The sequence below is a fragment of the Miniopterus natalensis genome, chromosome 6 (assembly GCF_054644295.1).
Source record: "Miniopterus natalensis isolate mMinNat1 chromosome 6, mMinNat1.hap1, whole genome shotgun sequence".
Taxonomy (NCBI): Eukaryota; Metazoa; Chordata; class Mammalia; order Chiroptera; family Miniopteridae; genus Miniopterus; species Miniopterus natalensis.
This window is the reverse complement of record NC_142086.1, coordinates 31,705,230-31,732,415: the sequence shown is the minus strand read 5'-3', so window position 1 is coordinate 31,732,415 and position 27,186 is coordinate 31,705,230. Positions and strand designations below refer to the sequence as shown.

Genomic DNA, 27,186 nt, shown 5'->3' with positions numbered 1-27,186 from the left:
ACGTAGCTATGAAGTAGCAGAAGGGAGTTAAACCTGGTCTCTACCCTTCATCTGTGTTATTTCCATAAATGAAGCACTTATTAAGGGTTCAAGTTACTTTTAAAGAGCATTTTAGAAGATTCGTTAACCTTTTTGTGAGATTTCTCCCAATATTATAAAGTTGTTTAGAGATGTCCTTTGAAGAAGGTAGGGGACTAATCCGGTGGCGTCTCCTAAGTGTGCCTTTATTTTAACACTTCAACATTGCTAAGAGACTAGATCTTAACTGTTCTTACCACAATATGAAATGATAATTATTTGACCTGATGGAGGTATTAGCTAACGCTACAGTGGTAATCACATTTCATTATATAAATATATCAAACCAACACACTGTTGCATACCTTAAACTTACTCAATGTTATATGTCAAGTATATCCCAATTAAAACATTATTTAGTGGGGGGGATAAAAAGGCAGCAAAAGCGGAGGGCACAGGAGTGGCAGGCCTAACCAACAGATCACAGTCTTGGAGTGCGGTATCATTTGAAAAGACATAAAATATTATAATAGAATTATATATTTGAAAAACAAATATAATACCATTTAAAATAATTCACACATAAAAGAGTTCATGAGATATTAGGTTTTCCAAATGCAGGCATATATATATAACAAATTTGAAAATTCAGAGGCAGCATGAGAAATCATTACTCCTTTCCAGTTGGAGAAGCATTTTCTGTGATTTTTAATTTATAGCATTCCTGGGGCACACCACAGAAGGGCACCGCAGGTATTTAAGACTTGAGACCCTGGCAGTGTGGAACTGCCACTTCCAGCAAACTGGCTATTGACACCTGTACAAGTAATTAGGGTCCCATCCAAGAGAACAGATATTTCCCTCTCTGCCCTGGTCACAGCTGTCAGCAGAGTGAGTTTCCACTTGGGCCAAGATTAATTAGAGGTTGAGAGGAAGCCTCCAATGCCTGCATCTCAGGAGGACAATTTCTGTTAGCAATTTCTGAGTTTAAAGAAGGAAATAAAGAACGAATAGTTGGTCTTATTATGACCTTCATGTTTATGTCCTTAGAATTTCTAAGAATCTCCAAAGAAACTCTCCACTTAAATAGGGAACACTTCTGTCCTTAGTAGGAAAGAGAAAATGGCCTTTTCGTCTAGGCCAATAGTAAATATGGGGACTACCCATTGAAAAGATTCGGAGGTAAAAATAAACATAACAATACTGAGTATGCATAAAAACAGGATGCCACCTGCGTGCATGCAGCATCTTGGCTCGAGGCGCAGTCTTAGGTGGCTATATTAGGAGGCAGGCAGCCTGGCCCCCGGCAGGTGCTCGGGGACTAGGACTTCCCTTTACCTTTAAAAAGATAATTAAAACAAACGCTTGAAATAAAAAACATGCATATATACCGAAAGCTAAAATAAGTTTAAAAAATTGAAAACATTATATCTTGATACAAGCCCTTTCCTCTGGAAAATTTTCAAGTCACGTGTGGTGGGGGGAGGCGGAGCAGCCATGGTGATTCTGCCCTTTGAGTAGCCAACGGCCTTGTGACCGACTAGATGGGGACTCTGGCATTTCCATGTTATCTTATTTCCCCTCCAGTTTATTACTTATGGTTTGGTAGAATGATGAGGAATTTTATTTTCTTCCTTCTGGCTGCGTGCCAGACGATGGAAAGGGAAAGAGAGAGGAGCCAGAGGTTGGGTTAGCCCGACTTCTAACACAAGGGGGGAGACCACGTCAGCCCCGACCTTCAGAACACATGCTTCCCCCCAGCACTGCCCTGAATGCCAGCAGGACGTCAAAGTCAGAGGTAAAATTTAACCCCAAAGAAGTCCTGGGGAGGCACCGACGTATATTTGAAAAGACTGTATAAGGGATAGGGAATACACTTGGGCAGGTTACTCTCCCTGAGCCTTTGATACTATGAACTAGGATTAATTGTATTCCCCTCACTAAGTTGTTGAGGATTTCAGTAAAAGAACAAAAACAAAAAAGAAAAAAAAAGAGTAGTAGGTGCTTATGTAGTGATAAATGAGGAAAGATTAATAACGTGCTACAAAGGGTCCCCCAGCACTATCTTTCCAATTTATTCAGTAGGGGGTCGATCTTCCCTCATCAGAGTGGGTATTGATTGGAAATATAATTCAGTTAAAATCAACTTTCTTGCGAGATTCTATTTCATACATCAAGAAATACTAATGAGAAGGGTTTAGAAAGGCCTAATATAACATTGTTTGCTGACGTCTCAGTGTTAGAGGCAAGTCCTCTTCAGTCCTTCGCAATTTAGAAAGGTCTTGGTTTTTCTGAGACAAGGGGAATAATACGGTGCTCTATAAAGGCAGAACTCACGGAGGTATCTGTAATTTTTAGATTTCCAGATTGCCTATATATTACACACTCATTTTCATGAAAATAGTCACGAGTTCCTCATTTGCAAAACATCAATGTCTCGGTAAGTTTCCGATATACAGACAATGTGTATTTTGAGGTTACGAATGTCGGGCAAACGTGTCTTCCTCCCAGCTCAGTGGTGAGAGGCATGGCGGTCAGGGGTCTTTAAGCGCGACCACCCTGGAGGTTACGGCTTTAATAAGCCTCTGAGCGAGTCTGTGTCTGCAGCACACTGCCTTTTCCCGTTCTCTTTGGCTCTTTTAATTTTTCATTAGCTCTTGCACTATAAGCTATGCAGAGAGGATTTGAAACTCAAGTAGTCACATTTAACTTCCCGCAGAGGTGAAAACAATGTTCGGAGGACAGGATGGAGAGAAAATGAATAAATAATTTAAAAATTATTAGATTATCTCTAGTTCGTTAATGTTCTCCAACCTGTTAAACAACTAGACATCGAGTGGGCTTAGTCAACAAATGCCCTTTGCCCGGAACTGTTAGTTAAGACCCTATATATATGGGAGATATCAGTCATCCATTCTCATTATCAAAAAAATCTCCAATTTAAAAAACTTCCCATGAGAAGTTATGTGAATCAAAGCAGCAGAGGAATCGTGAGTCCTTACTCTGCTATGAATATATCACCTCAAAATGCTAAGCACCGCTGCTAAGCACTTCCTGCTGCAGGTCTCCACATTAAAAATAGATATAAAAATAGATAGCTCATAATAATGGAATGGGGAGTGCATGTTAGCTGGGTAGCCACTAGGTATCTTAACAAATACACTCTTAAATTCTACTTGGGCATAAAAGATTTGCTTTTCTCGTCTCTCTCAAATGAATTTCTAAATTGCCAATACAAATAATTTCCCCTAAATGTTTCTCAAAATTCACCACTGAGCTAGATGTATCAATGCGGCTTTTAAATCAGATATTTGACTCATAATTTGTTGCTCGAAGTTGTTTGCAACAAGGGGTGACTCACTAAGTTTATTGACGGTATTATTTTGTAGGATGGTAAACACAAGGCAATGTTTCTTTAGGTATCTGGGGGAAAGTCTGGACCAGATCTTTATTAAAAATCTCTCACAGGCATGTAAAATGGTGATAAATTAGCTACAGGTGGAAATGAAACCCTTGCATTAACTTGTAAATTTGAGGGAATGATCTAGAAGAGAAGAAAGGGACTACAGTAAAGCCAAATATGCCTTAGCAGTTCCAAACTTGAAGGCTTTTGTTATAAATCTGAATACCGAAGAAAGGGATTGGCGAGGACTCATTGCCACAAAGCTGCCTTGTGTCCGAGGGCGCCGGTTCGGAACAACCTGCTAAGACTCCCCAGGAAAGCAAAGCACTCAGCGACCTTGCAGAGCCCCGCAGATTCCTAAGAAAACACTTCCATGCTTGGGGTGAGAACTGAAATTTATCACTTTGATTACCAATACTACTAACTCTAGAAAAGTTGGTACACTTTTCAATTAAGTAACAGGTATTTGAATGAATGTTCAAGTTGGATGGTAAAAATTGCACTTAATGAGATACCTTAAGAAATTCAGAAAGTCTTCTCCATTAACCTACAGACACTACAAAGCCAAGTGTCCGACATTTATTTACCCATGATTTTAATTTGGGGTTACCGTATGGTAATAACCAATGAAGTAACAACCTCCGCCCCCACACACATAAATTTCTTCTGTTCATAGATGGGAATTAGAATACTGGGAATTAGGATAGTATATTAAGGAAGTTGGGGATACTCCAAGAATTTAATAATCATTTGATAGTAATGCAGAGGACTGCTGTCTATTTTTCAGTTCAATTTCAGAATATAGGGAAATTTTATTTTCATTTTTTTAGGAAACGAGATTACTTTGGAGTGGATCAGAAAACCCAAGTAAATAAAATAGAAATACCCTAGAGACTAAGCTGTTAGATTTTGAGTACCTTATTGTGGATTACAGATTTTGATCATTAGGAAACGTATACAAATAGGTGGTGAATTTCTATAAGCTAGACACTGCCTCTGGGCAACTCTTTGCATTTCCTTTCACTTTCATGGGGCAGGCAGGAAATTTTCTAAATTTTCCATAGAAACCATAGACACAAACCCACATGAAGTTGTTGCAGGCAAAATGTTTATTGAGGAAAAGAACAACTGTTATCATGTGATGGTGGAGACTGCCCAAGACTGAGGAGTGAAGTTCCAAGATCAGAAGAAATTGTACCCTGATGTGCGTGTGACCATGCACATCAACCTCAGCCCACAACTGGAAAATGTTACTGTCTCATGTGACGAAAAGAGAGAAAAAGTGAGGCACCGTGAGAGGAAGTAAGGCCGAGAGATAAAGCAGAAAGATCCTAAAGCATCACTGCCTAAATCAAACGTGATTGTGCAAGTCATTCAAACATTCTCTGCCTTAGTTTTTTCAAATGAAAAATATGAATAATAATAGTATCTACTTCCAAGATGAGTTGTAAGAACAAAACAGAGCTTAGTACAAGCTCATATTATGTGACTTTAAAATTTCTGAGCTATTGCCTCTCTTTGATGGCAGCTCCATTTGAACATTTCTCCACTGAAATTGTTAATATCTTTACAGGGTAAGATCATGAACCCTGAGTCTGCCTTTTCTTTTGATGTTCTTTAAGTTAACTTACCTGAGTTTGTTAAAAGGAGTTATATTAGACAACAAGAAAATATAAAATTAAGTCCAAAGTTGCCACTAGCTATACGCATCTCCTTGCAAAAGTCAATGACTTCATTTGTAAGATAAGAGGATTTAAACCCATGTTTGAGATGAGTGGTATACCACAAAACCACCAATAAAGCTTTTTAAAAATGCAAATGCTAAGACCCACCTCTGCCCAGTCACGTTTGAATACAGGGCGAGGGCTAGAGTGAGGGGGAACAAGTACTAAGCACGTGTGCACGTGAAGAACCTTCACCAGTCAATTGGATTTTCATCATAAACCCCTGTTAGATTATTTGTTAGGTTGATAACATCTGCATTATTTTATGATGCTAATAATTTTAAATCTAAACACCATCTAAGTCATTTTCAAAGTAGTCTTGGTACTTTTCCTAATCAATTTTTAAAAAATTAAAAACAAAATAATGATGAAATTTTCTCTGAATTAGATCCCTCTATGGAGCAAAGTGAACTAAATAGGATAGAGGAGTGGTGACAACGAGGTAATTCTAGCTCACGGGCAGTTTCACTGCTGGCTGGACCTGTCCCTGCAAAGACACCTGGCCGCTATTTATTTATTTATTTGTTTGTTTATTTATTTATTTATTAGGAAAGGAGAGGGAAAGAGAGAGAAGCAGCACTGTGAGAGTGCGACATCGATGGGCTGCCTCCGGCATGCCCCGAACCCGAGATCGAGCCCCCAGCCTGGGCCTGTGCCCTTACTGGGAATCTAATTAGCAACCTTTCAGTGCACAGGACGACACCCAACCAACTGAGCCACACTGGCCAGGGCTAGTCACTTTAATTCATCTCCACCAACCTCCATCGAATGGTTTAGAATGGTTGACTTTTAGGCAATATGGGTTTTTTAAAAATCCACCAAGGTTCTTTGATGACTCTCTCTCCCCGCCTCCTCCCTTCCCTGAGATTTGAAAGTCTGTTCCATGCTTCTACGTCCCTGGATCTATTGTGTTCATCAGTTTATTTTGTTCATTAGATTCCACATATGAGTGAGATCATGTGATACTTGTCTTTCTCTGACTGGCTTAAATATGCACAAATGCATAACCCACGGACACAGACAATGGCATGGGGAAGGCCTGGGGGTGGGGTGGGTAAAGGGGGGAGGGGGTCAATGCGGGGGGTGGGGAAGGGGACATCTGTAACACTTTCAACAATAAAGATAAATTTAAAATAAATAAATAAATAAAAATAATCCACCTAGGCACTGAAAAAGTTGAACAGTTGAATTCAGACTACTGACTGAGAAAAGTAATGAGGCACATGTGAAGTCCCGCCCCCAAGCCACGTCCCCAGTGGTGGTAATGCGATCACTACTCAAAGCAGAACAGGATAGGGTCAGCCTGATGAGGGTGACAAGTCTTTCCTATCGTAGAAATTCCATGCCCAGCTGGAGGAAGCACAATTAACACCTTGTATTTTCCCCCAGTGGACGTCATTGAACAATGAAGATCTTTTCCCCCCAACTTACTTTGACTTCTTCATGTACAGCCAGTAGACGACACCAGCAACCAGGGCAGCAAGCAGGAGGCCAACAACGATGCCCACAATTAGCTTTGCCTGGTCATTCACCTTTTCTCTGTTTTCATCTACAACAAAGAAGAAAAGCCCAGGCGATTACAGACAATACCAAGGATTTTTGAAAAGGAGTCAATCTAGTTATTATTTCTTATTAAAAATTATCGTGGCTCACCACTATTAGTAACATGCAAACTTGTGAATTGAAAGGATGAAACTTTAGCATTCTTACTATCTTGTCTCATTCGCTATTTTCATTCAAGTTAAAATTGTGGAGGCTAAGAAAATTACTTAAACAGTGACACTTCATAAATCTTGAGCTGATAGTCAAGCAAGGAGAGTCTGCAGCATAGTACCTACCACTTATCTCGTCTGCCTCATCGTGTTCTGGAATACTTACTGAAATGAAAAATGTTAATATGAAATTAAAAACAAAATTTGTTGATAAATGAAAGTCACCTTTACTATTATAGTATGATGTAATAATACTCAAAGATAAAATATCTATCCTACAGCTAGGGGTAGGAAAAAAATTACATTTAATAGAGCGTGAATTTCCCTCCAAAGAAATTAATCTTCTTTTAAGGAAAGGAGAGTAGTTGAAACTGCAAAGGTATTAATCTCCCATAAAAAAAATTCACAACTGACAAGCTATCGCATTAATCTAAAATCCATAGTAATTTTGTAATTTCCCACAATCTACCACCTTTTAATCAGACTTTTTTTTTTTTGTAAAGAGAAAGAAATTACCACATCTGAATTTTCCCTGCCTCAATAGAGGATAATTAATTTTCCTCTTTAGCGTCATGGACTTACCACTAGAGACCTCCTCAAAGTGGTGGGGCTAGGGGTTAACACCCGGGATGTCTTGGAGGTGAAGAGGCACCGTATGTGATGTTTGCAAAAGCCTTCAAGTAACTGTGACAGTGCCGCCTGCCTGGCTCAGTTTAAGAATCCCCGTTGTGATGGATTATCAGCTAATATCAAACGACATAAATATTCTTCTGTGCATGGGCCTGAATCGGGGCTTCCAGTGATATTGGTTAAACTGCAGATTCCCAGACCCTTCCTCATAAAAACTGGGATCTTGGGAGGTGCTCACTGAATTGAAAATCTATTGTATTAAATGCTGATCAAGCCACTGCTTAGTCTAGGAAACCACCCTTCAATGGGTTAAAATAAAAAGAGAGACCCGTGTTCAGGAAGGAAGGAGAAGTTCTCTTTCTAGGTAGGACAAATCAATACTCTCTGAATTAAATTTTGAGAAGTCAATGCTCCTATTTTAGAGTCAAATTTGTTTGATTCTTTTCTTGTCAGTTCGGCAGGCTTTTATATTCCAGTCATAATCGGCTAAGAACTATTATCTCTAGGTAATTTTTTTCTCCTGGCTCCAGCTAAGTCCTCGCGAGGATATGCCTGTCCTGCTAATGTCACACACAGGATTCCAAATGACGGGAGGAATAAAAGTTTGGAGGATCCAGAGCTGAGCCTCGTTCTAGGCCAATCCTGATTTCAGGTTGACATGGTAATAGGGACAATGACAGAACTGAAGATGATGGAAAATTTCAAATAAAGGACAACTGTTTTCAGAAGAAGCTGCCTTTGATATGTATGTGTTACCCTGATTTCACTATTGATAGATTTTTTTTTACTTTTTTTGAGATAATCTCATCTGATTTTTAACTATGATTCAAATATGATATTCAAAAGCATCAATCATGAAAAATAGTTTCGTTATTCAGACACCAGTTTTACTACCATTTTGCTGAATGACTTTAAGCATGTGGCATTCTTGTACAAATAAATACCACAAAGAACTAGAATTCAAAATAACAGGTTAAAGATAATTAAAATTTTACCAAAATTAAAACTGTTACAGAAATGCTGTTAAAAAATCTTTGAATTATCTGTATTCTGAACACAAAACATAGATTAAATAATAGCAACTCTGTTTATATCATCTGTTGCTCTTGGGAAATATTCCTGTGTAAGTTAAGGTCTTTGACCCATAAAACATGAAATGATTTGGCTGTCAAGACAAGGACTGTACAGAACAGACACCTGAAATAAAAAAAAAGAACCTGTGATGATGACAACAAATGCAAAATAAATAAAACTTACCATAATGCAGTATAGGAAGATGGAACTGAAGATTTTAAACTAATGAAGAATTTTCTTACTTTTTTAATGCCAGAAATGAAATACTCACTAGCAGAGACATTCAGGGAGTTTACTGTTCTCTCCAGCTGGTTTTCTGCTGTGCAAGTTAATGTAACATTCTCTTCAGGGGAAATGATAATTTTACTATAATACCTGCCATTGATATAAGGAGATTCCTCTGTCTGGAAAAGAAAAGAGAAATATGGATGTAGAAATGGAACTAGATTAAAAACATGGGAAAGAGTGATCCTGAGTGAAACAGGATAGGTGTGGTGCTCTGTAGTGCTATCTGGTGTTCAAGGGTATATGTAAGGTCACAGACATAGACCACTTCAAGTTTACATCAGAGATGAAAAAAATGTAGTAAATCCATAATTGGATCCCTGTTTATGTTTTGATTGTAAATTCTAATAATTAAATTCATTAGGCTCATCTTTTCCAACAGATGCTCAGGTTAGCTAATATTTTGGCATGATTAGTACTTGTCTCAAAATAATTAATTAATGATTATCAATTCTCCCTTAATATACTAATGAATTTAGCTCTTGTTTGTAAATTATCACATTGCTCTTCACTACAGGGGTTAATTCCTTTCTCTCAGACCATTATATCTAGTACACATTTATACAGGATTTTACTCATGGGAAATCTAACCTTTTCCCCCCTCAGCTTTCCTGAGCTAAATGCAGTGGATGGATTCTTTTTAGTTACTGGTAAATTCATTTGGTTGTTGTGAAGTGTTGATGAGGACAATCACTGCATTTAATTCATCCAAACACGAGACAATTCACTTTAATTTCTTCCCTAGGACTAGGCTCCTAAGTCCAACATGACTAAAGCAAGTGTGTACTTGTGCTCTTTCCTCAATCACCCTATTTATACACGCCATGTATTGGTCCCCACTTACTTTCTCTTAGACTGCAATGTAAGGACCTTGAGAACAAGAGTTAGATTTATGCTTAGGGATATTGTCTAGTCCCTGGGTCAGGGTGGGGCAGGGTTTTCAGGCGTTGCAAAATAATAGATTCACCATGTGTTTGTGGAGGGTACAAATAAAAGATTATGTGTATCAGCACAAACCTAGAACAAGAAAAATAACATATCACCTAGTGGGCCAGAATCAATTCTTCTCCTTGACAATGAAGAATGGCATTATTATTTTTATCCTCATAGTAAGTTCACCTGCTATTTTACTACTTCCCACCAGTATTTTTCATGTGACTTTCTCACTGACTCTTTCTTCTTGTTATTTTTATCTCTACAAAACATATTTGCTCATTTCTACGATGGCCTTTTAAATATTTGTATCTTTCAGTCATCAAATGTTTATTGTGTGCTTATATTTCTATTCTCTATGCTTATATGACCATACCTATAGGTTCTTTTTGGCTTAATTATTACTTAATTGAACAGGAAAGGGGGGAAAAAGAAAAAAAGAGTCATTTTTGATGCTAAAAAATTAACCTCTACATTGTACAAGAGGTTCACGTCTTTCTCCTGAGTCAGGACACCTACATTTCCTTCCAGAGCCTCTCTGTCCTGCTCCTGCATGGTTTCTTGTGTGTCTCCATCGCCTAACCAAATCAGTAGTCACTTGCTTTGGGGACCTTCCATACTTGGAGTTATGCAAATATATATGCATCACTCATAGGTAAAAGAGTCAAAATTCACCTTGCTCCGCAAAACCGCATTATACAATGTGGACCAGCGGCCCAACTTCCCTGGACAGGGAAAGAGTAGAAATTTTAACTGAAAACTCAATTGCAAGTCTGCTTGATGCATGCCTTCCAGACGGCAGCTGGGCCAAAGCTGGAAGGAGGCAGCACAGGAGACTCAGATCATCGAACGGCACCTCTGGGTGTTGCTGAAGAGCCTTTCACTGGCTCCACGGAGAAGGGGGACGTGAAGGCTTGTCGTGGAGAAACTGGAATTAGCAAGAATCTCGATAACTGAGCAGGCTGGCAATTCAGTGGGATTACAGCTCTGAACCCCTAGTGACAGGCCAGATTCTCATTCTTTTTTTTGTCAAAGTGAAAAGAAAGTTACTGGTAGTGTTCATAAGTTCTTAGCCCTTTACTATTACTAAAATGTCCTGACAAAGGTACAAATATTACTGCTTGGTTTATGTTTCCTTTGGTTCAGAAGGAAACATCCTAGACACTATATATTTAACTAGCTTTACTCTGGCCCTGGCCCTGGTGCACACAGACCAGACCGTATGTTCAGAAACACTGAATGTGTCCTTCACCACACTCCAGGGCCCAGTTTTAAGAAGAAATAGCCCTTAACGTGTGTAAGAAAAGTAATGGAGGCCACTTACACTCAGATGTGTAAGTTTATGATGCAGAAAAGTGCATACCTTAATGTTTTAATCACCACGTTTCAGGGATTAATGACCATAGAACAACACTCACTTTACGTTCTTTTGAAAACAGATACTGGCCACAGCATCATGACTCTTTCATTCTCCATGGCCCTGGGGTTTAAAAGTCTCTCTTTGAACCATGTTCTGCCTTTGGGAAAATTAAAAATTTAGCAAAAGCTTCCTCTGAGAACACACTGCAGACTTCACATTGGTAACAAGCTAGCCCATGGTGTAGGTCGAGATAAAACCGCGCAGCACAGAACAAGAAGACAAATACTTGCTTGGTTTATGACACTCCCGCTACCGGTTATTGTCCACTGTATAGCAGGCTTCGGAAACCCTTCCACATGGCAGATGATTGTTTTAGACAGTCCACTGGGATCGGTTTTCTTTGTCATTTTGATTTGAGGTTTTCCTAAAGTATTATGAAAATTAAAATAAGATGTTAAACTAAGGTCATAAAAGTAATCAGAGAGCAAATTCTCAAAGGAAAATCTGAATGGGTGTTCAAGTCTCTTATTACCTTCTACAATGAGAGTCAAGGACTCTCTTTTCTTTAGTCCTTCCACCTCCTGCAAGGCAGTTTCGCAGACATAGTTTCCCGCATCCTGATAGTGGAGACTAGAAAATGATGGGCTAGATTTAAGCCTGGTGTTATCCTGATTAAATAAAAAGTTAATTACTTCACAGGGCACAATAACAATTCTCAATATGTTTACTAGATAAATTATTAAGCCTAAAATGATTCTTCTGGGTCTAATGAAAACGCAAACTTATTTTTCTTTACTTCAGACGCCTTTGAAAATAGATTTCCTTTTTCCTTTGTAGTTCTGTAGGATTGGACATTATTTCAGATTCTTCTTCTTACTAAATTTATAATTTGGAGCAAGTTCATAAACTTTTGAGACTCAGTTTCCTTATTTGTAAAATGGGGTAATAACCATTTTGAAGTGTTGTGAGGACTTGATATAAACAATATAATGTGCTTACACTAAGGAAAGCTTTAGATTCATAGTAATTACTCCTTGTGGTAAATGTAGATAACCAGGAATGACAAACCCTGAAGACTTGTGCTACATAATCAATGATGAGTATAGGTGGTGCCTGAAAGTCATTTTATAGGATACAATTATCACAATAGGGGATCCATTACAGGCCCAGGGTAATTAGGACAAAATGCTTTTTGAAGAGACCCTTAATAACAGCTTACTATCCTAATTTCCATGAAAAAATAAAATGCAACATTTAATTTTTTAAAAAATCACTCGATATACGGAAAATGATGCTATTTATCAGGAATTGAAATGCTCATAAGCAGACACCTAAGAAGAATCCTAAGATTATGTGGTCTTTGTCCATTATGATTTTTTCCCCCCTCTACCATCAACCAATCAATGGCCAGACAATATTGATCAGCACCACTCATATTAGGTATTCCATTAACAAGTGGCTGCAATTGATACAGAAGTTGATTTAGCCAAGTAAACTAGCTTCTCTAGTCCTGCAGTAACACAGACTGTGAGTGTTCATAATGCTACTGGGTGTTCTAGTTGCCTAGAACTTGTTTAGCCCTTAGGCCATCAACTACTATAAATATTTTATGCTAAACATGCAGTCTATAGAGTAACACTTTAATATCTGAGTGAGCAAGAAGTTGTGATAAGGGTATGGTTAAAACAAAGTGTGATAAGAAAGTGAGAGTCAGAGAACAAGTAACAGGACCTGGCATTAACAGACATCAAAGAGCAATACAGAATAATTTATATTTTCATCAAGAAGAAACTAGTAATACATTTCTCCACAATTGTTTATAAAGATAATACTTGTCAACCCCTATTTCAAATGGTTGGTATGTGTTTTATCCACACATTACTGGTTAAATGCTACTGTTAAATGCTACTGTTCCATGTTCTGGGGATAAATGCACTGGGTCCTTAGATTTATTAGACAAGGCTTTGAGTGAAGGGATCAGAGTTACAACCATTGCCTTTGGTAAGAACCCTGTCTCAAATCACAAATTACCAATCCTACTTTCTCACTCTAAAAATATAGCAATAATTGGGTCCAGGTAATGTCCTACATATCCGACAATTACAAGAAAATATAAGCACTTACTCAAGAAGTGCTGACTAAACTCCTAAGAAGTTCCAGATGTTCTACTATGGCTCAAGGGTGAAGAGAGATATGTACCTCCAAAGAGCAACGAGTTCAGTAGAACCCACATTCAGACACTTAAGATTAGTTTCAACACAGTAGTTACTCTCAGCAAGGCCTGAGCTTGAGTCTACTCTGTCACTTATGTGCTCTCTGATTTCCTTCATCTCAACCTCTTTATAAATAATGTGAGGAAATAATAAATGTCCTGCATATTTCACAGGGTTGCTGTAACTGTCATGTGAGAATAATGTGGGTTACAACACACCATAAATCGTTAAGCTCTAAATAATAGAGATGTATATGTGTGTGTCTCTGAGCATGTGTATATCTGTATAATTACTTAGTATATGCACATAATTAAATTAACACCCCCAAACTAAGTTTCAGAGCATCAGTTACAGGTGCTATACTATTGTTGAGCTCCTCTAAAATTTTATTGTGACATGACTTGTATTATTATAGATAAAGAGGATATGAGCGTGGGTGTATAAACACATTTTCCTGAATATACATATTTGGATATCTCATAAAACAGAAAAGAAGCCTAAGAAGGAATCAGTTCAAACAGCAGAATATTACCAAGGAATGTTACTTACTTTCATCCATACCACGGTTGCGTTCCTACTAGCAGATATTGTGCACGACACCGGCAGGGCATCGCCAATCTGCTTGGTCACTTCCCCACTTGGATTTAAGGACAAATCCAAATCTGTGAAGCAGAAAAATCTGCTTAAAATGCAAACTCCAGGAAAGTAAGATAGTCAAAATAGTTTGGAGAAGAAACGATGAAAAAAAAAAATCCCTCTAACTGCACTTGAAAATTCAGAACTGATTTATGTGACTGAAATAACCGAACTGTAGCATAATCAGTCATTTTTCAAGCGAGCTTTGAGACCAGGTTAGACAAGTGAATGGTCAACCTAATTGATTATGCATTTGTTTGCAGTTAACATGATTGATGTTTTCACTGCACATATGTGTTCCCCAGGGGTCTATCACCTTAAGAAAAAAAAAAAAATTCTTAAATCACTTCTGGAAGAAAATAAAGAATGATGATGGTGAGGTAAACATTATAAAAAGAATAGGTAAAGCATACCATGGGAAAATCAAGTATATTTAGCCAGCAGGTGATAAATTGAAAAGTCATGAGGTAGTCTACGTAGTTCCTTCAGAGAGAATTGACTGTGGTCGTTAAATATTTTTTAAAAATTGTATTCCATTTCTCATGCAGTTGAAACTTTAAATGAGATCTATTGTAAGGTACACTGTTCGCAGATATCATCTTTTAAAAATAGAGTCTATACACATCTAAGGAGGTATGATCTTTTAGACGGAAAGTAATTTCTATAAAAATCTCCCTGTCGTAGCGTAATCTGTATGAGGAAAATCCAGTTCAATACAACAGACATTTATTGTACAGCTACTATGTTCCAAGCACTAATGGGAGATACAGAGATGAATCACGAGCTTACAATGCGCAGTTTTTGAGGGAGAGGCGATTGTGCTCAACTATGCAACTATAACACACAGTGTGGCATGAAATCAGCACCCGGTGGCGAATGTGCTAATAATGAGGATCCTGCTCGATAAATATTTGTTGAAAAACTAAAGGAAGGGCTACAAACAGGCACAAGCGGAGACGTATGGGAAAATAGAGACCAGAGCCAAACTGGGTTTCCAGGCAGGTTTCCTATAGGTGGTAATTTGTCTGTGGCCCCAGGGGGTGAGAAGAGCTTTGATAAGTGGAGATCCAGGGAAAACTTCTGCCACATAAGCAAAGCCAAAGAGGCGAGGGAGCCCGGCAGATGTCACCACGGTGAGAAAGCTGGTCAGAATGGTTATAGCACAGGGAGGATGAATTAACTGAGGCCAGGCTGGAAAGGACTGTGCCTGCTGTTTTCAGCGGGGGGACTTTATTCTACAGCAGTGGGATTCTGTTACTGTACCCTGTGCTTCTCATTGGTCCTACATGTCCTAATTGTAATTTGTTGATTGTGTGAACATCATTTTAAAATACTTGCTTCTTGCCCAGGCGGGCGTGGCTCAGCGGTTGAGCGTCAACCTAGGACCCAGGCGATCGGGGTTCGATTCCCGGTCAGGGCACAGGCCCGGGTTGCGGGCTGCAGCCGATCAATGACTCTCTCATCATTGATGTTTCTGTCTCTCTCCCTCTCCCTTCCTCTCTCTGAAATCAATAAAGATGTATTTAAAAAAAAAAAAAATTCTTGCTTCTCCTGCTAGGCTGGAAGCACCATGAGCCTACCATAGCTTGAGTTGTGACTGTGTTTCCAGTGTCTGACACATGATAGGCTCTCAAGAACTACTGAATGAATGAAGTATGTTCTCTCAGTTTCTCATGAATATTAAAATGTGCATGATCACATGGAAAAGTGGAGCTTCCTCAGCATATTTTGAAGAATTATATTTAACTGAAAATTCTACTTAGGGCGAGTCAGAAGTTTTCCTTTGCTGGATAGTTAACTTGCCAGTGATAAGAGACTTTAAAGAGTGAGGATGGATGAGCTTTGGAAGTCCTGCCAAAGGATCTACGTGTGCACTTATGGGCGGCGGAACAGCAGCCATTTCAGCGGCAGCTCTGGGCGCGCGGGCGGGAGCCCTGCTCAGGGCCTGCTCTGCAAACACCTCCGGGTTCGGGCTGGCGTTTCCCCAGCCACACTCCCTCTGTCATCAATGCAAAGAAAACAAATCTTGTTTTTGGAAAACAAACAAGCAATCAAGATTAAATGGGCAAAAATAGGATTTTTATGTTTTCATTTCATGTGAGAGAGTAAAATCTTGATTTACTTGCAATACTCTTTTCAGCTTTTAAGGAGCGAAGTAGGACTTAAAGCCTAATGTTAACAGTCTACCCGTCAAAACTAAAAAGCATCTAGATCCAGTAAAATGCACTGGACTCCAATTAAACTGTGAAATGCTTTGTAGATTTTCTTTCTCATCCCAGCTGATCATGGAGGTACTGTGTGGCTGCAACCAAGTCTTTTTTTTTTTTTTTTTAAATATATCTTTATTGATTTCAGAGAGGAAGGGAGAGGGAGAGAGAGAGACAGAAACATCAATGAAGAGAGTCATTGATCGGCTGCCTCCTGCACGCCCCCGACTGGGGATCGAGCCCACAACCCGGGCATGTGCCCTGACCGGGAATCGAACCCCGATCGCCTGGATCCTAGGTTGACGCTCAACCACTGAGCCACACCGGCTGGGCTGCAACCAAGTCTTTTGATTTATTGGTCTGTTATCTGTTCCCCCCTGCTTGATCTACAGGTGATACAAGTAAGAGCCCTCTCCTTTTAGTGTCCCAGGGAGTAGCTAACATCTCTGAAATGTAAACATACCACCTCTGAGCACTGGATTCTTGGTTATTGGCCCAAGATCTCATGAACAGTTGTACCAGAGAGTTATTCCATAGGCAATTCCACATGCTGGTTAGTCTCTTACTTCACTTTTATTTTTTTATTTTTCATGGAACAGGCTGGATAAATGGTCCCATGACTGACTAGTCCTCAGAGAAAAGTAGCACTGTTGCTATCCTGAGAGGTCACTGGTTTTTGTTTAAACAGTCCCTGGTGGCAACGTACTCAGATCTGTGCAACATGGACACGGGGCAAACAGAGAAACGGACGGGCTGTGTATATTTCTCAACAGTACACTGTTTTTAAAGGCCTCCCAGGATGTCCTTCCAACACCACACACTCCAAACAACCATCTGGTTACTCCACTCTCTAAAGTACCTTCTTGTATCTCCCTCAAAGTTTTGGCTTCTCTCCTATGTGTTTCCCAAGCATTGTGGGGAGAATGAAAGATTTAGAATCATTTCCTCAGAACAACTTCTAAAGTCTTTTTCAATGTTAAAACAAAGAAACCCCTCATACTCAGTGGGCTAGTAGTGGATCATGTCGAGAGGAAACCTTATTTATATGATGGTGCTGTTGGGTGCCAAAGACGTATCAGAAAGTTTGGTCTATACCTCCAAGCAGGACTGACATTTGCCCAAAGCACTCTGTGAAGTCTAGTGTCACCAGAGAGCAGCTCAAATTTGTTCCCAGTTTCCACAGTGCATCAAGCACATCAGTAATATAAACTGTCAGGAGTTACAAAGCAAAGAACACAAAGTGTCTGTTTTCTATGTGTATCTTTTTCTGTAGTAAATTTACAGTGAAGTAAATGTAACTTTTGAAGTACCTAGAGATGAAAAGCAGGTGAACATTAACCAAAAAAAAAAAAAAAAAAGGTATTACAGAGTGATTTTGAAGAGGTCTATTTCTAAAAAATTTCTATCTTCCTCTATAAAAAAAGCTAATAAATGGCTTTTAGGAGTTTCTACCTCTTCTTCCAAAGGTTGACTCTACATTAACTTTGTGTTGCTGGGCTTTGGATGTTAATAATATTTATTCTGTAATTTTTAAAGAGATACTTAATCTATACTTTTATGTGCCAAATGAAAACTTTGTAAACTTCAAGAATATCTAAATATTTTCTTAAAAGGTAAAATGAGTTATTTCTTTAATATTCATGCATATATTTTGTTGATTCCTCAAACTGAAGGTAGTAATAACAAAAGGCTGAGGTTTCCTACTGTCAAAAGTTGCAGCTAATGGATCCAGGCAAGATTTCAGCGCTGCAGTGCAAATCTGGACCAAAGTGGAGCTGGTGTTTATGTCCTTCTGTAAGTCAAATGAAACCACGTTACGTGAAGAATAAAGTGACTTACAGTGAACTGTGATGGTGGTTGAAGCAATCATGCTCTTCTTGTCTATCAGGGAGCATCTGTAGTCTCCTGTTGCATTGCGCCTCACATCTGTCAGAGTGTAAGTGTTCGAGCTTCGTATTCCCTCGGGCTGTCCCTTTCGACAGAGGCAAAATGTCAGGTTAGCACACTTGGTAGCTATAATACAGACAGTTGTATTTCTTGATGAAAATGACATTTCCTCAAATAAGTAAAAAAGGTCATATATTTCTTTGATTGGACAAACGAGAGGATAGTTGGTATTATCTGATTCCTGGAAAATAATTGATATTTAGGAGCTAATTTACATTGTATTGATGACATCTATTTTATTGATAGCATGGATTATGTTTTATTTTTATTTTAATTTCCAATATTTTATTTTTATATTTATGCCTTGCCTAATTTGACAGGAAAAGTCAAGGCAACTTAAAAGAAAGCATGCCATATATCCAAATAAAAAGGAGAAAAAGAAAGGTAGCAAGGAAGGAAGGAAGGAAAGAAGGAAGGAAAGAAGGAAGGAAGGAAATGAAGAAGGAAGGAAGGAAGGAAGGAAAAGGGGGAAAGAAAAAAAAGAGAAAAAAATAAAGGAGAAAAATACCCCAATAACAAACTAAAATATAAAAATATAAATGAACTAGGAATATATGTTAACCAAAAAAAGATAAGTACCAGATATTGTTGCCAAAACTAAGACTAACATTTGGCCCTGTGACCCCTGATAGCCAAGATGGAAACACAACTAGTTTCCAAATTTCGTTTGCACGTTAGACAGAAACAGTGTGTCAATTTATTAGAAGACACAAAGCCATCTGTCAGCACGGAAGCCTAAAAGAAGCTCCTTAGATTGGTCTTCTGAGGAACGTCATGGATGACAGTCTTAAACTCTACGGAGGAATGCAGCAGATGCCATTTTAAACATATCCCTGCAGCAAGTGCATGTAGAGTTGTACACGGCTCCTCTCGATAGACGGTCATAAAGGAAAGCTCAGGGCGAGCTGCGGGAGAGCGAAGGAGGGTCCTCAGACGGGCGGTCTCCTAGCCGGGCTCCAGGTCTCTGCGGCATCGAGAAGACGTCCTAGGGAATTGTCCAAACGACCCTCTCTACACAGCATCCCTTTCAGCTACGATACTGATAAAAGTTGAGGAGCTGGTGCTTCAAGACTATATGCAACGGCTAGAGCCCCGGCTTTAGTCTGAGAAGCTAAATAGAATCCGCAACAGTGCTGTTCCCACTTCGGAGGCTCACAGGCGTGTTCGGGAAGGAGCTAGGGGTAGGTTTAGAGTCTGTGCCAGCGCACTTGCCGCCATCACTCTTCCTTTTACGGTTATCTGCTTCTAAACAGCAGGTTCTTATAGTTTATTGGGATAATGAAAGGTTGAAGTTTCATAATTAATAGTTTCCTGCCATCAGCTTTTTTCTTCTATTCTTTGAAATCTCTTAACATTGAAAAAAAAAGGCAAGACTATTGGCAGATGCTGAAAAAAGCTTTCAAAGGACATTCTACAGGTGTCCCTTGTCCCCAAGACAAACATCCTTTCTCACTTAAGCTGCCCAAGTACATTCAATCTTTAATGTCAGCCAGCTGCCAAACAACAGGACAAAAAGAAAGTATTCTAGCTCAAGTAACAATCCTTAAGCACTTACTGGTAAGTAAAACAAAAACTCCTCAGGAGGAGGGTTACCATTTCCCAAGCATTTCAGAGTGATATTGTCCCCTTCTTTGATGGCACTTTTTGGTGGCAGCACTTGTATTGTCACCTGCTCTGTAGGATCTGCAAGAGTCACAGATACGAGTTAAACATTTTTGCCAAGTACCAAATTACTCTGTCCATACAATGTAAATAACTAAATTATACACAATTTTCTCAAGAAGCTAGTGATGGTAATTACTTAAATGTATCTTTTTATAGAAGGATTGAAGTTAATAGCTACTTGCTACGAGCACTAATCTCGGTTAGAACAAACTACAAAGAGACTCTGTTACATACAAATCAATTTCTTCTTAGCAAAATTTCTTCAACTGAGGTAGGAATGACCAGAATTATTTTATGGGTAAATCACCAGTAAGAACAATCTCACTATATGATTTCATTACAGGAACACTTAACTATATTACATGAATCTTACAGTTTGGAAAGACTGGATCAGCTAGCAAAGTAGCTAATGCTATTAAGCACCCCTGCACTCACATTACATAATAATACCTCATATTAAATAAAAAGATACATGAGCTAAATAACGCCAGCAAGATTTTGAGCATGCAGGCGAGTAGATCAGCTTTCAAAATGATGAATGCCGTGAACTGAGGGAGATGCTTAACACAATCAACAGGGCTGTAAGTATATTGTAATTCTGTTCCATTCAGTGGAGCCAAGATGCAACTTTCATTCCATTTCAGTCAATTTTATGGAGGAAATAGGGCCAAAGGGTATTCTTGAGTAAGGCTACTGCTCAACAATAGAATGCTAAAGCAATTAAAGGCTGGATACAGTGGACCGTATCTAGCAAATATGAAATAAAAGGAGGTGGTGTTGGTGGTTATAAATCACCCACTTTCTAACTTATCCACTTGTTATAAAGTGTGATAATACAATAAACATTAAATTTCAAAATCATTTAATGCAAAGGTTTATTTTAGAGACTCTTTCCACAGGCTTGATACCATCGAGGCGTGTGTCTCTATTTCCAAACTGGGAGCACTAAAAATTATCTATGAAGATTTATTTTGCTATCAGCTAAAAACAAATCAAGCAAGGGGTAGATTTGGAGGCTTTCTTCCGTCTCTTGCAGCTGCTTATATTTCCAAGATCAAAGTACAGAAAAAAACAGGAGGATTGTTGTAGGTTGCTTCTTTGCCTTTTCTTCATGCTCGGGCATCTCTGAATATTTGCCCAGAATGTTCTGAGGCTGAACAGTGATTGGTTTAATACACTTCTTGTTAGTTTTTCTGAATTTGCCTGAGGCAGATCCCTGACCAGCAGTTCCTGGTAAAGTTGGAAAGTAAATTAAGTTTGATTTTGGTCCCCTACTGACCTTCTATTTTTAGGCCCTTTTCACCCGAGGATATTTTTTCCATTGCTTTTCAGAGAGAGAGAGAGAGAGAGAGAAACTCTGATGTGAGAGAGACACATCGATTGGTTTCCTCCCACATCAGTCCTGACAAGGGCAGGGGATCGAGCCTGCAACTGAGGTGTGCCCTTGGCTGGAATTGAACCCAGGACCCTCCAGTCTGTGGACTGACGCTCTAACCACTGAGCAAAATCAGCTAGGGCCTTCCTCACTCTTTTAGGTGGCCCTTCTCTGACTAGTTTTGGCCCGTTGCTGTGGCACATCCCCGATTAAGGCTGACACAAGAGCTAGGGGTCACAATCCATCCGCCTTTCTGCTCCATTTCAAAAGGCCCCTTCTCGGTGTCCCCTTCTCGATAGGCTCTGCTCCATCCCAGGGGGTTGAAGGACTAGACTGAGATCAGAAGGTTAATGTAACACATTTTATTTTTCACAGTCACTTTCTCGATGTCCACTAACACGCCTCAAACAAAACTAATGATCTCTTGCACTCCCTTTGCCCCTGACTTTGAATTTTACTCTGTCATTTTGCCAGTTGCTGTGGCTTTCTCTTTTGTCATCTCTTACCCACTCAATCACCCAGTCTTAATGATTAATACTTAATATATTTGGCATGTCATTCTCTCCTTCTATTCCCACTAATGCTTCCCTAGCCCAGGCTCTAATTAACCTACACAGGAAACACGGCCATCAAACTTCACTCAGCCCCTCACCTTGAACCTTTCCTCTCTCTGCTCCTTTATATACAGAGGTGGGCAAAAGTAGGTTTATAGTTAAGGGTACCTGAAACAGAGTTCATTCTTGTATTTTCATTTAATTATTGTATTTTCCATATGAGTAACTGTAAACCTACTTTGGCCCACCCTTGTGTATTTCCCCTAAGTCAGTTTTTAAGCAGTGCTTTGACTATTGCAATGACATTCAGAAGCCTCATGCATTCCCAACATGTGAGACGGAAATAAATCTTTCCTAGCCTGGTATCTATTTCTCATCTCACTACTCTGTACATACCTCTACATAATAAACAAAAGAGTCTACTCAATTCTTCTTTCTTCTGTCTCTCCGTTAATCCTCTGTCCAGTCATTTTATCCATTTGTTAGCTAATATTTGTTTTCTGCAGGTACTAAGTGCTAGAGTTATAAAGGTGACAGCAGCCCAGTCCCTGCCTTCAATGAACTTTCAAATTAAGATCAAACCATACTTAACAATTAAGACGAAAATAATGTAAAAACTGCATATGGTGTAAGCATAGTGACCCCTGGTACTTAGAGATGCCTGAGACTGGGAAGCTTCTAGTATGAATTGACTCTGGATCTGGGTTTTGAAGACTAGGTAGGTGTTTGCTAGACGAGGCAGTAACAGCATACGGCCAGGCATGTAGGTGCTATTTTGCAGGAAGAATCTGGAAAGCAGAACAGGCTATGGTAGGTTCAGGGAAGTAATGAAGGTTGAGACACAGAGCAGGACCATGTCTACAGGGGACTCAAGGCATACTGAGATCAGTCAGGAGCGTGAAGGTCAATCTCAGAGATCCGAGGTGTCACTGAAGAACTTTAATCACAGCAGTGACATGGTCACATTTGTGTTTTAGAAAGATATTCCTGACAGCGTCTTGGAGGGCAGTTTGGAATAAGTAAACAAGAGGAGTACTATTTAGAAAACTGTCACAAAAATACAGGTGATGAAGAATGGTGACATCATCCTAGGTGGTGTCAGAAGATAAGATAAACACAAAGATTAAGGAACTAGATTCTATAAGAATTCTTTACTGACTGAATACGGTAAGGGAGGAGTAGCCCAGGGCATCTTTATCAAGATGAATTTATCAAATTTCTATTCCCTTGAGTGTACTCTGTGTCCTTTCCATTTAGCTGGCCCCCTCTCTTCTATGAAGTCATCCTGGAGTAGCGGTTCTCCAAGTGTGGTCTTCAATCATCAGCATCAGCATCGCCGGGAATTTGTTATAAATGCCCAGTGCTGGGCCCTCCCAGCACCTAGAGGATGAGAAACTAGAGCAGGGCCCAGCAGCCGCGTTCTGACAAGTTCCTCAGGCGATGCTGATACACATTGAAGTTTGGCAATCACTGTCCTTGGGCGCCTGTGCTTTTAGGACTGTTCATGAAGTTCCTGTGGCACTTAGACCACTTGCAATCTTGCACTAATTCCGTTCGGATGTAGGTGTCATATCTCTAGTAGAGTAGCAAATTCCTAAAATGCCAAACACTTGTGTGTCTTCACCACGGAGCCCAACACTGCATACATTGTGTCTCATCAAAAGCCACGCCAAACGTCCCCACACAGCCAGTCACAGTAAAATCATTTCCTTCAATAAGATCAAGGGCTTCTCTGCTTACCCATACCAACACCTGACACTCACATACATTTCTATTCTTTCTTAAGCCAGTTTCCCATTTTTACTACTCATCTTGAGGTTCTTTCCTATCTTGTACTCCTGCACTTACACCAAGATAGTTTATTTCCCATTGAATGTTTTTGAACAGACAGAATTCTTTCTTCACTTACAGAGGTAACAGTTTGATTTTAGATAAGCTGTACATGACGAAATCCTCTCAATCATTGCTTTTTTTAAAAAACAAAACATCTTTATTGATTTCAGAGAGGAAGGGAGAGAAAGAGAGAAACATTAATGATGAGAGTCATTGATCAGCTGCCTCCTGCACGCCCCCTACTGGGGATCGAGCCCACAACCCGGGCATGTGCCCTGACCGGGAATCGATCCCCAATCTCCTGGATCCTAGGCTGATGCTCAACCGCTGAGTCCCACCCAGCCAGGCTCAATCATTGCTTTTGAATCAAGTTGAAATGTATATATTTGCAAAGTTAAAGGCAAAACCACCCTTTATTATTAGGACAAGCCAAATTTCAGTTTTGTTCTTAATAAGGTTCTACACTTTATGGAACCAAAATAGAAATGTATGTGGGTAAAACTTTCTGAAGGCTCAAATGGAATTTATGCACTTTCCCCAGAACAGATGTAGATGTGCTGGGTTACTCTCCAACATATGGCAGTGCTACAAGAATTTTTGATGCATTTAAAAAAAATTAAGAAGATTCTTTCTTGCCTTTTCCTAAAAAGATATCACCACCTCTGTCCTTACGTAGTAATAATGATCCTTTAGTAATAATGGCAATAGTACTTAATAATGAGCATTTAATGTGAGATACAGTGTCTACTTTAGATTTGCGATTTCGCTTAATTTCTGTAATGACACTACGAGTCCCATTTTGAGATAAGAGAAGTGAGACCTCGGGTAGTTAAGCTACTCTTCTAGAAACACACAGTAATTGACACCGCTGGGACTGGATGGCCAGCATGTTTGCTCTTAATCATTAGATTATCTTGGTACCTGTCTTACAGGAAATAGCACAGCAGTGGTGAAAAGGGTTCCAACCCAGTCTCTACAGCTAATTCAGGACAAGTTACTTTACTGCTAAGTAAAATAATTGTGTTAGACCAGATGATCAAGACGTTTCCTTTGTAGTCTACTATTTCATGTTTCAAATCTATAAAATAAAGGGTAACCAAAACATCTTGGAATACAACATCCTATTTAACTTATACAACTTATTTCATTAATAAAATAAACATCTTTATTGAAAGGAAAATCCCTTCTCTAGAAGACCAATCAGTCATAGGTCATTCAGAAAACCATCTGTCATTCCTTCAGAAAAGTTTTCATCAGATGGCATTTTGAACTCCTATAAAGTTCACGGCTGTGTGCCAGGGCTGAGGACTACCAGGAGGGTAAGACTGAGTTAGAGATCTTGTATTTAAGGAACTTAGCTTCTATCAGAATACGGAAAAAATGCTTGTAAATAACAAAGTAGAGAGTGAAAGATATCATAAGACGCGTAAGCCTTCATTCTATAGGTGTTTCAATGAGTAAGAGATTATTAGGGTGCTATGGAGTAGGGGTGGGGGTTGGAAGTAGAATCCAAAGATCATTAGGATTGTGACTTAGACTGATAAGCATTTGAATGTTATTTCTGATGCATTAAAATTGCATAATGATACGTTGAATTACTTACAGTAGATATCAAAGACTGCTTGTTCGGAATAAACTGTTTTCTGGCCTGATGGTCCATAATATGTCACAGAGCAGGTGAACGGCATTTGTATGTCAGCCTTCGTTGTCTTGTACTCCAGGGATGAAGTCATGGTATAGAGCTGAGTTACTGGGTCCACTTCCTTTTTAAAAATTATGACCGCCGCTGAAGAAAATATAGAACACTAATGATAAGATCTTTCATCAAAAACCCCACAATTCCTAATTAAATGTCACAAACACCTCTGAGAAGTGGTTCTGTCCTTCTCAATGTATTTAGCAGGAGGGGGAAAGTGACACGTAGGGAGGTAGGATGTCTTTTCAAAACCATGAATCAGAGACAAAGACAGAAATAGAATCTTGGAATCTGATTTCCCACTCACTTTAATTAACTTCTAAAGCATGCCACGCACAGAAATAATTTTCTCTGTTCTAGGTTCTTCTGCACAAGTGCTAAAATGGTGTTTAAAAATCACTTAGCGATTTAATGGATACTTTAAAGTAACAAAGCATGAAGTCACAGATCAAAGGAGGACAACACATTCAGATGCAGGGGAGTTTGAGGAATCCCCAGATGAGAGAGGTCAAAGCAGGTCACCTGAACGCATGGCCCGCTTCATACCCACCTCCTTCGAGGGGCTGCAGCACTTTCCCACTTCTGTACCACGTGATGTTGCCATCGGGATAACTGTCTTTTGAAATGCAGTCACCTAACTGCAAAGTAAAAGAGGAAATGTTACCGCCTTGGTTTCATCAGTGGGTGTCAGTTTGGAAGCTCAGGATCCTCAGGGGGATTTTAGAGTTATCCCAGAGGTTTCCTCACCCATTCATTTTCCAAGCACTGACTAAGGATGGAATAAGTGCTGTCTTGTGGAAAACAATGTCTTACACTTAAAATTATGCTCTTGCCCATTTTAAAATATACCCTAGATGCTGCAGCTATGAATAAAACCACATTCATGTAGAAGCATTACCAATTTTATTTCGACATTATTCATTTTTAACATTAACTAAATAACATAATTACATTAATACTGGCTATCGTCATGGTTCATTAGTTTGCACACACAGCGATCATTAACGGCGTTACAGTGAGGCTGCCTCTCCAGCTTCTTACTATATACACTCCAGACTGCAGTACATATCCCCACCACTTTTCTTCAAATTTGTTTTAACTTTAATATTTAGTGCTTATATAAGAATATTATGCAGAAAAATTTAATCTGATTCAAAGAATTCCAGACTTGGTCCCCCACCCCCACTCCCCAAGGAAAACTGAGGTATCTTAGCTAGGAATTACTAGCCGATCGATGTGCCCAAATGCAGAACTCCACAGTTGTCCCTCCTTCTTTACGGCCTCCCTCACACCTCTGCTAATATGACCTTTCAAATCTGACTTCCTCACACCTTTACTTCAACTTTTCAGTAGCTTAATTTGTCAATAGAATGAAGTCCAAATCCCCTATGTAACATACAAGGCTTATCCTACACCAGCCTCTCCTTATCTCTCCAGACTGATCTCTTATTTCACTCTCCTACCTGCTGTCCTAGCACCCGAAGATTGAGCAATGCAAATAACTTGATGTTTCCCCCAAAATGTCATTCTCTTTCACATCATATTACTACAAATTGCTGGTCAGGGGAAAGTCTACTCATCTTTCATGACTCCATTAAATATTAGGTTCATTCAGACATGAAAGACATACTTCTTTTTACTCTCCTTTCCCCCTCTCCCCTTCAGGAACAGCATCGCCTTCCTCTGTGGCCCACTCTACCTTATGCAGACTCTGACTGGCATCGGTCACCCTGCCAGCTACACAAGAGGCAAGTTTATCGTATTTGTCCTGGCATCTGAGGCCAGGAGAAGGCATTTAATACTAGGCTAAGTAAAGGCAACTAATCAAAAACAAGTTCTTACCTTTTTTAGCTGCTCTGTTTCAAGAAATGGCGCTTTGTTAACAATTTCAGGTTTAGATGGTTGCTCTAGAGTTAAGTAG

At 39.3% G+C, this 27,186-nt stretch overlaps 1 protein-coding gene across 1 annotated transcript in view; it reads right to left on the bottom strand.

Moving 5' to 3' along the window:
• Positions 1-27,186, bottom strand: part of ALCAM (activated leukocyte cell adhesion molecule) — a 186,908-nt gene that overhangs the window by 15,807 nt on the left and 143,915 nt on the right. The window contains exons 4-14 of the mRNA XM_087818137.1: positions 27,108-27,172; positions 25,816-25,903; positions 25,173-25,355; positions 19,698-19,825; positions 18,035-18,167; positions 13,902-14,014; positions 11,672-11,807; positions 11,426-11,563; positions 8,833-8,961; positions 6,984-7,022; positions 6,577-6,694 (exon numbers count right to left, since the gene is read on the bottom strand). Coding sequence (XP_087674263.1) covers positions 6,577-6,694; positions 6,984-7,022; positions 8,833-8,961; positions 11,426-11,563; positions 11,672-11,807; positions 13,902-14,014; positions 18,035-18,167; positions 19,698-19,825; positions 25,173-25,355; positions 25,816-25,903; positions 27,108-27,172 — 1,270 coding nt within the window. The remainder of the gene's footprint in view (positions 1-6,576; positions 6,695-6,983; positions 7,023-8,832; positions 8,962-11,425; positions 11,564-11,671; positions 11,808-13,901; positions 14,015-18,034; positions 18,168-19,697; positions 19,826-25,172; positions 25,356-25,815; positions 25,904-27,107; positions 27,173-27,186) is intronic.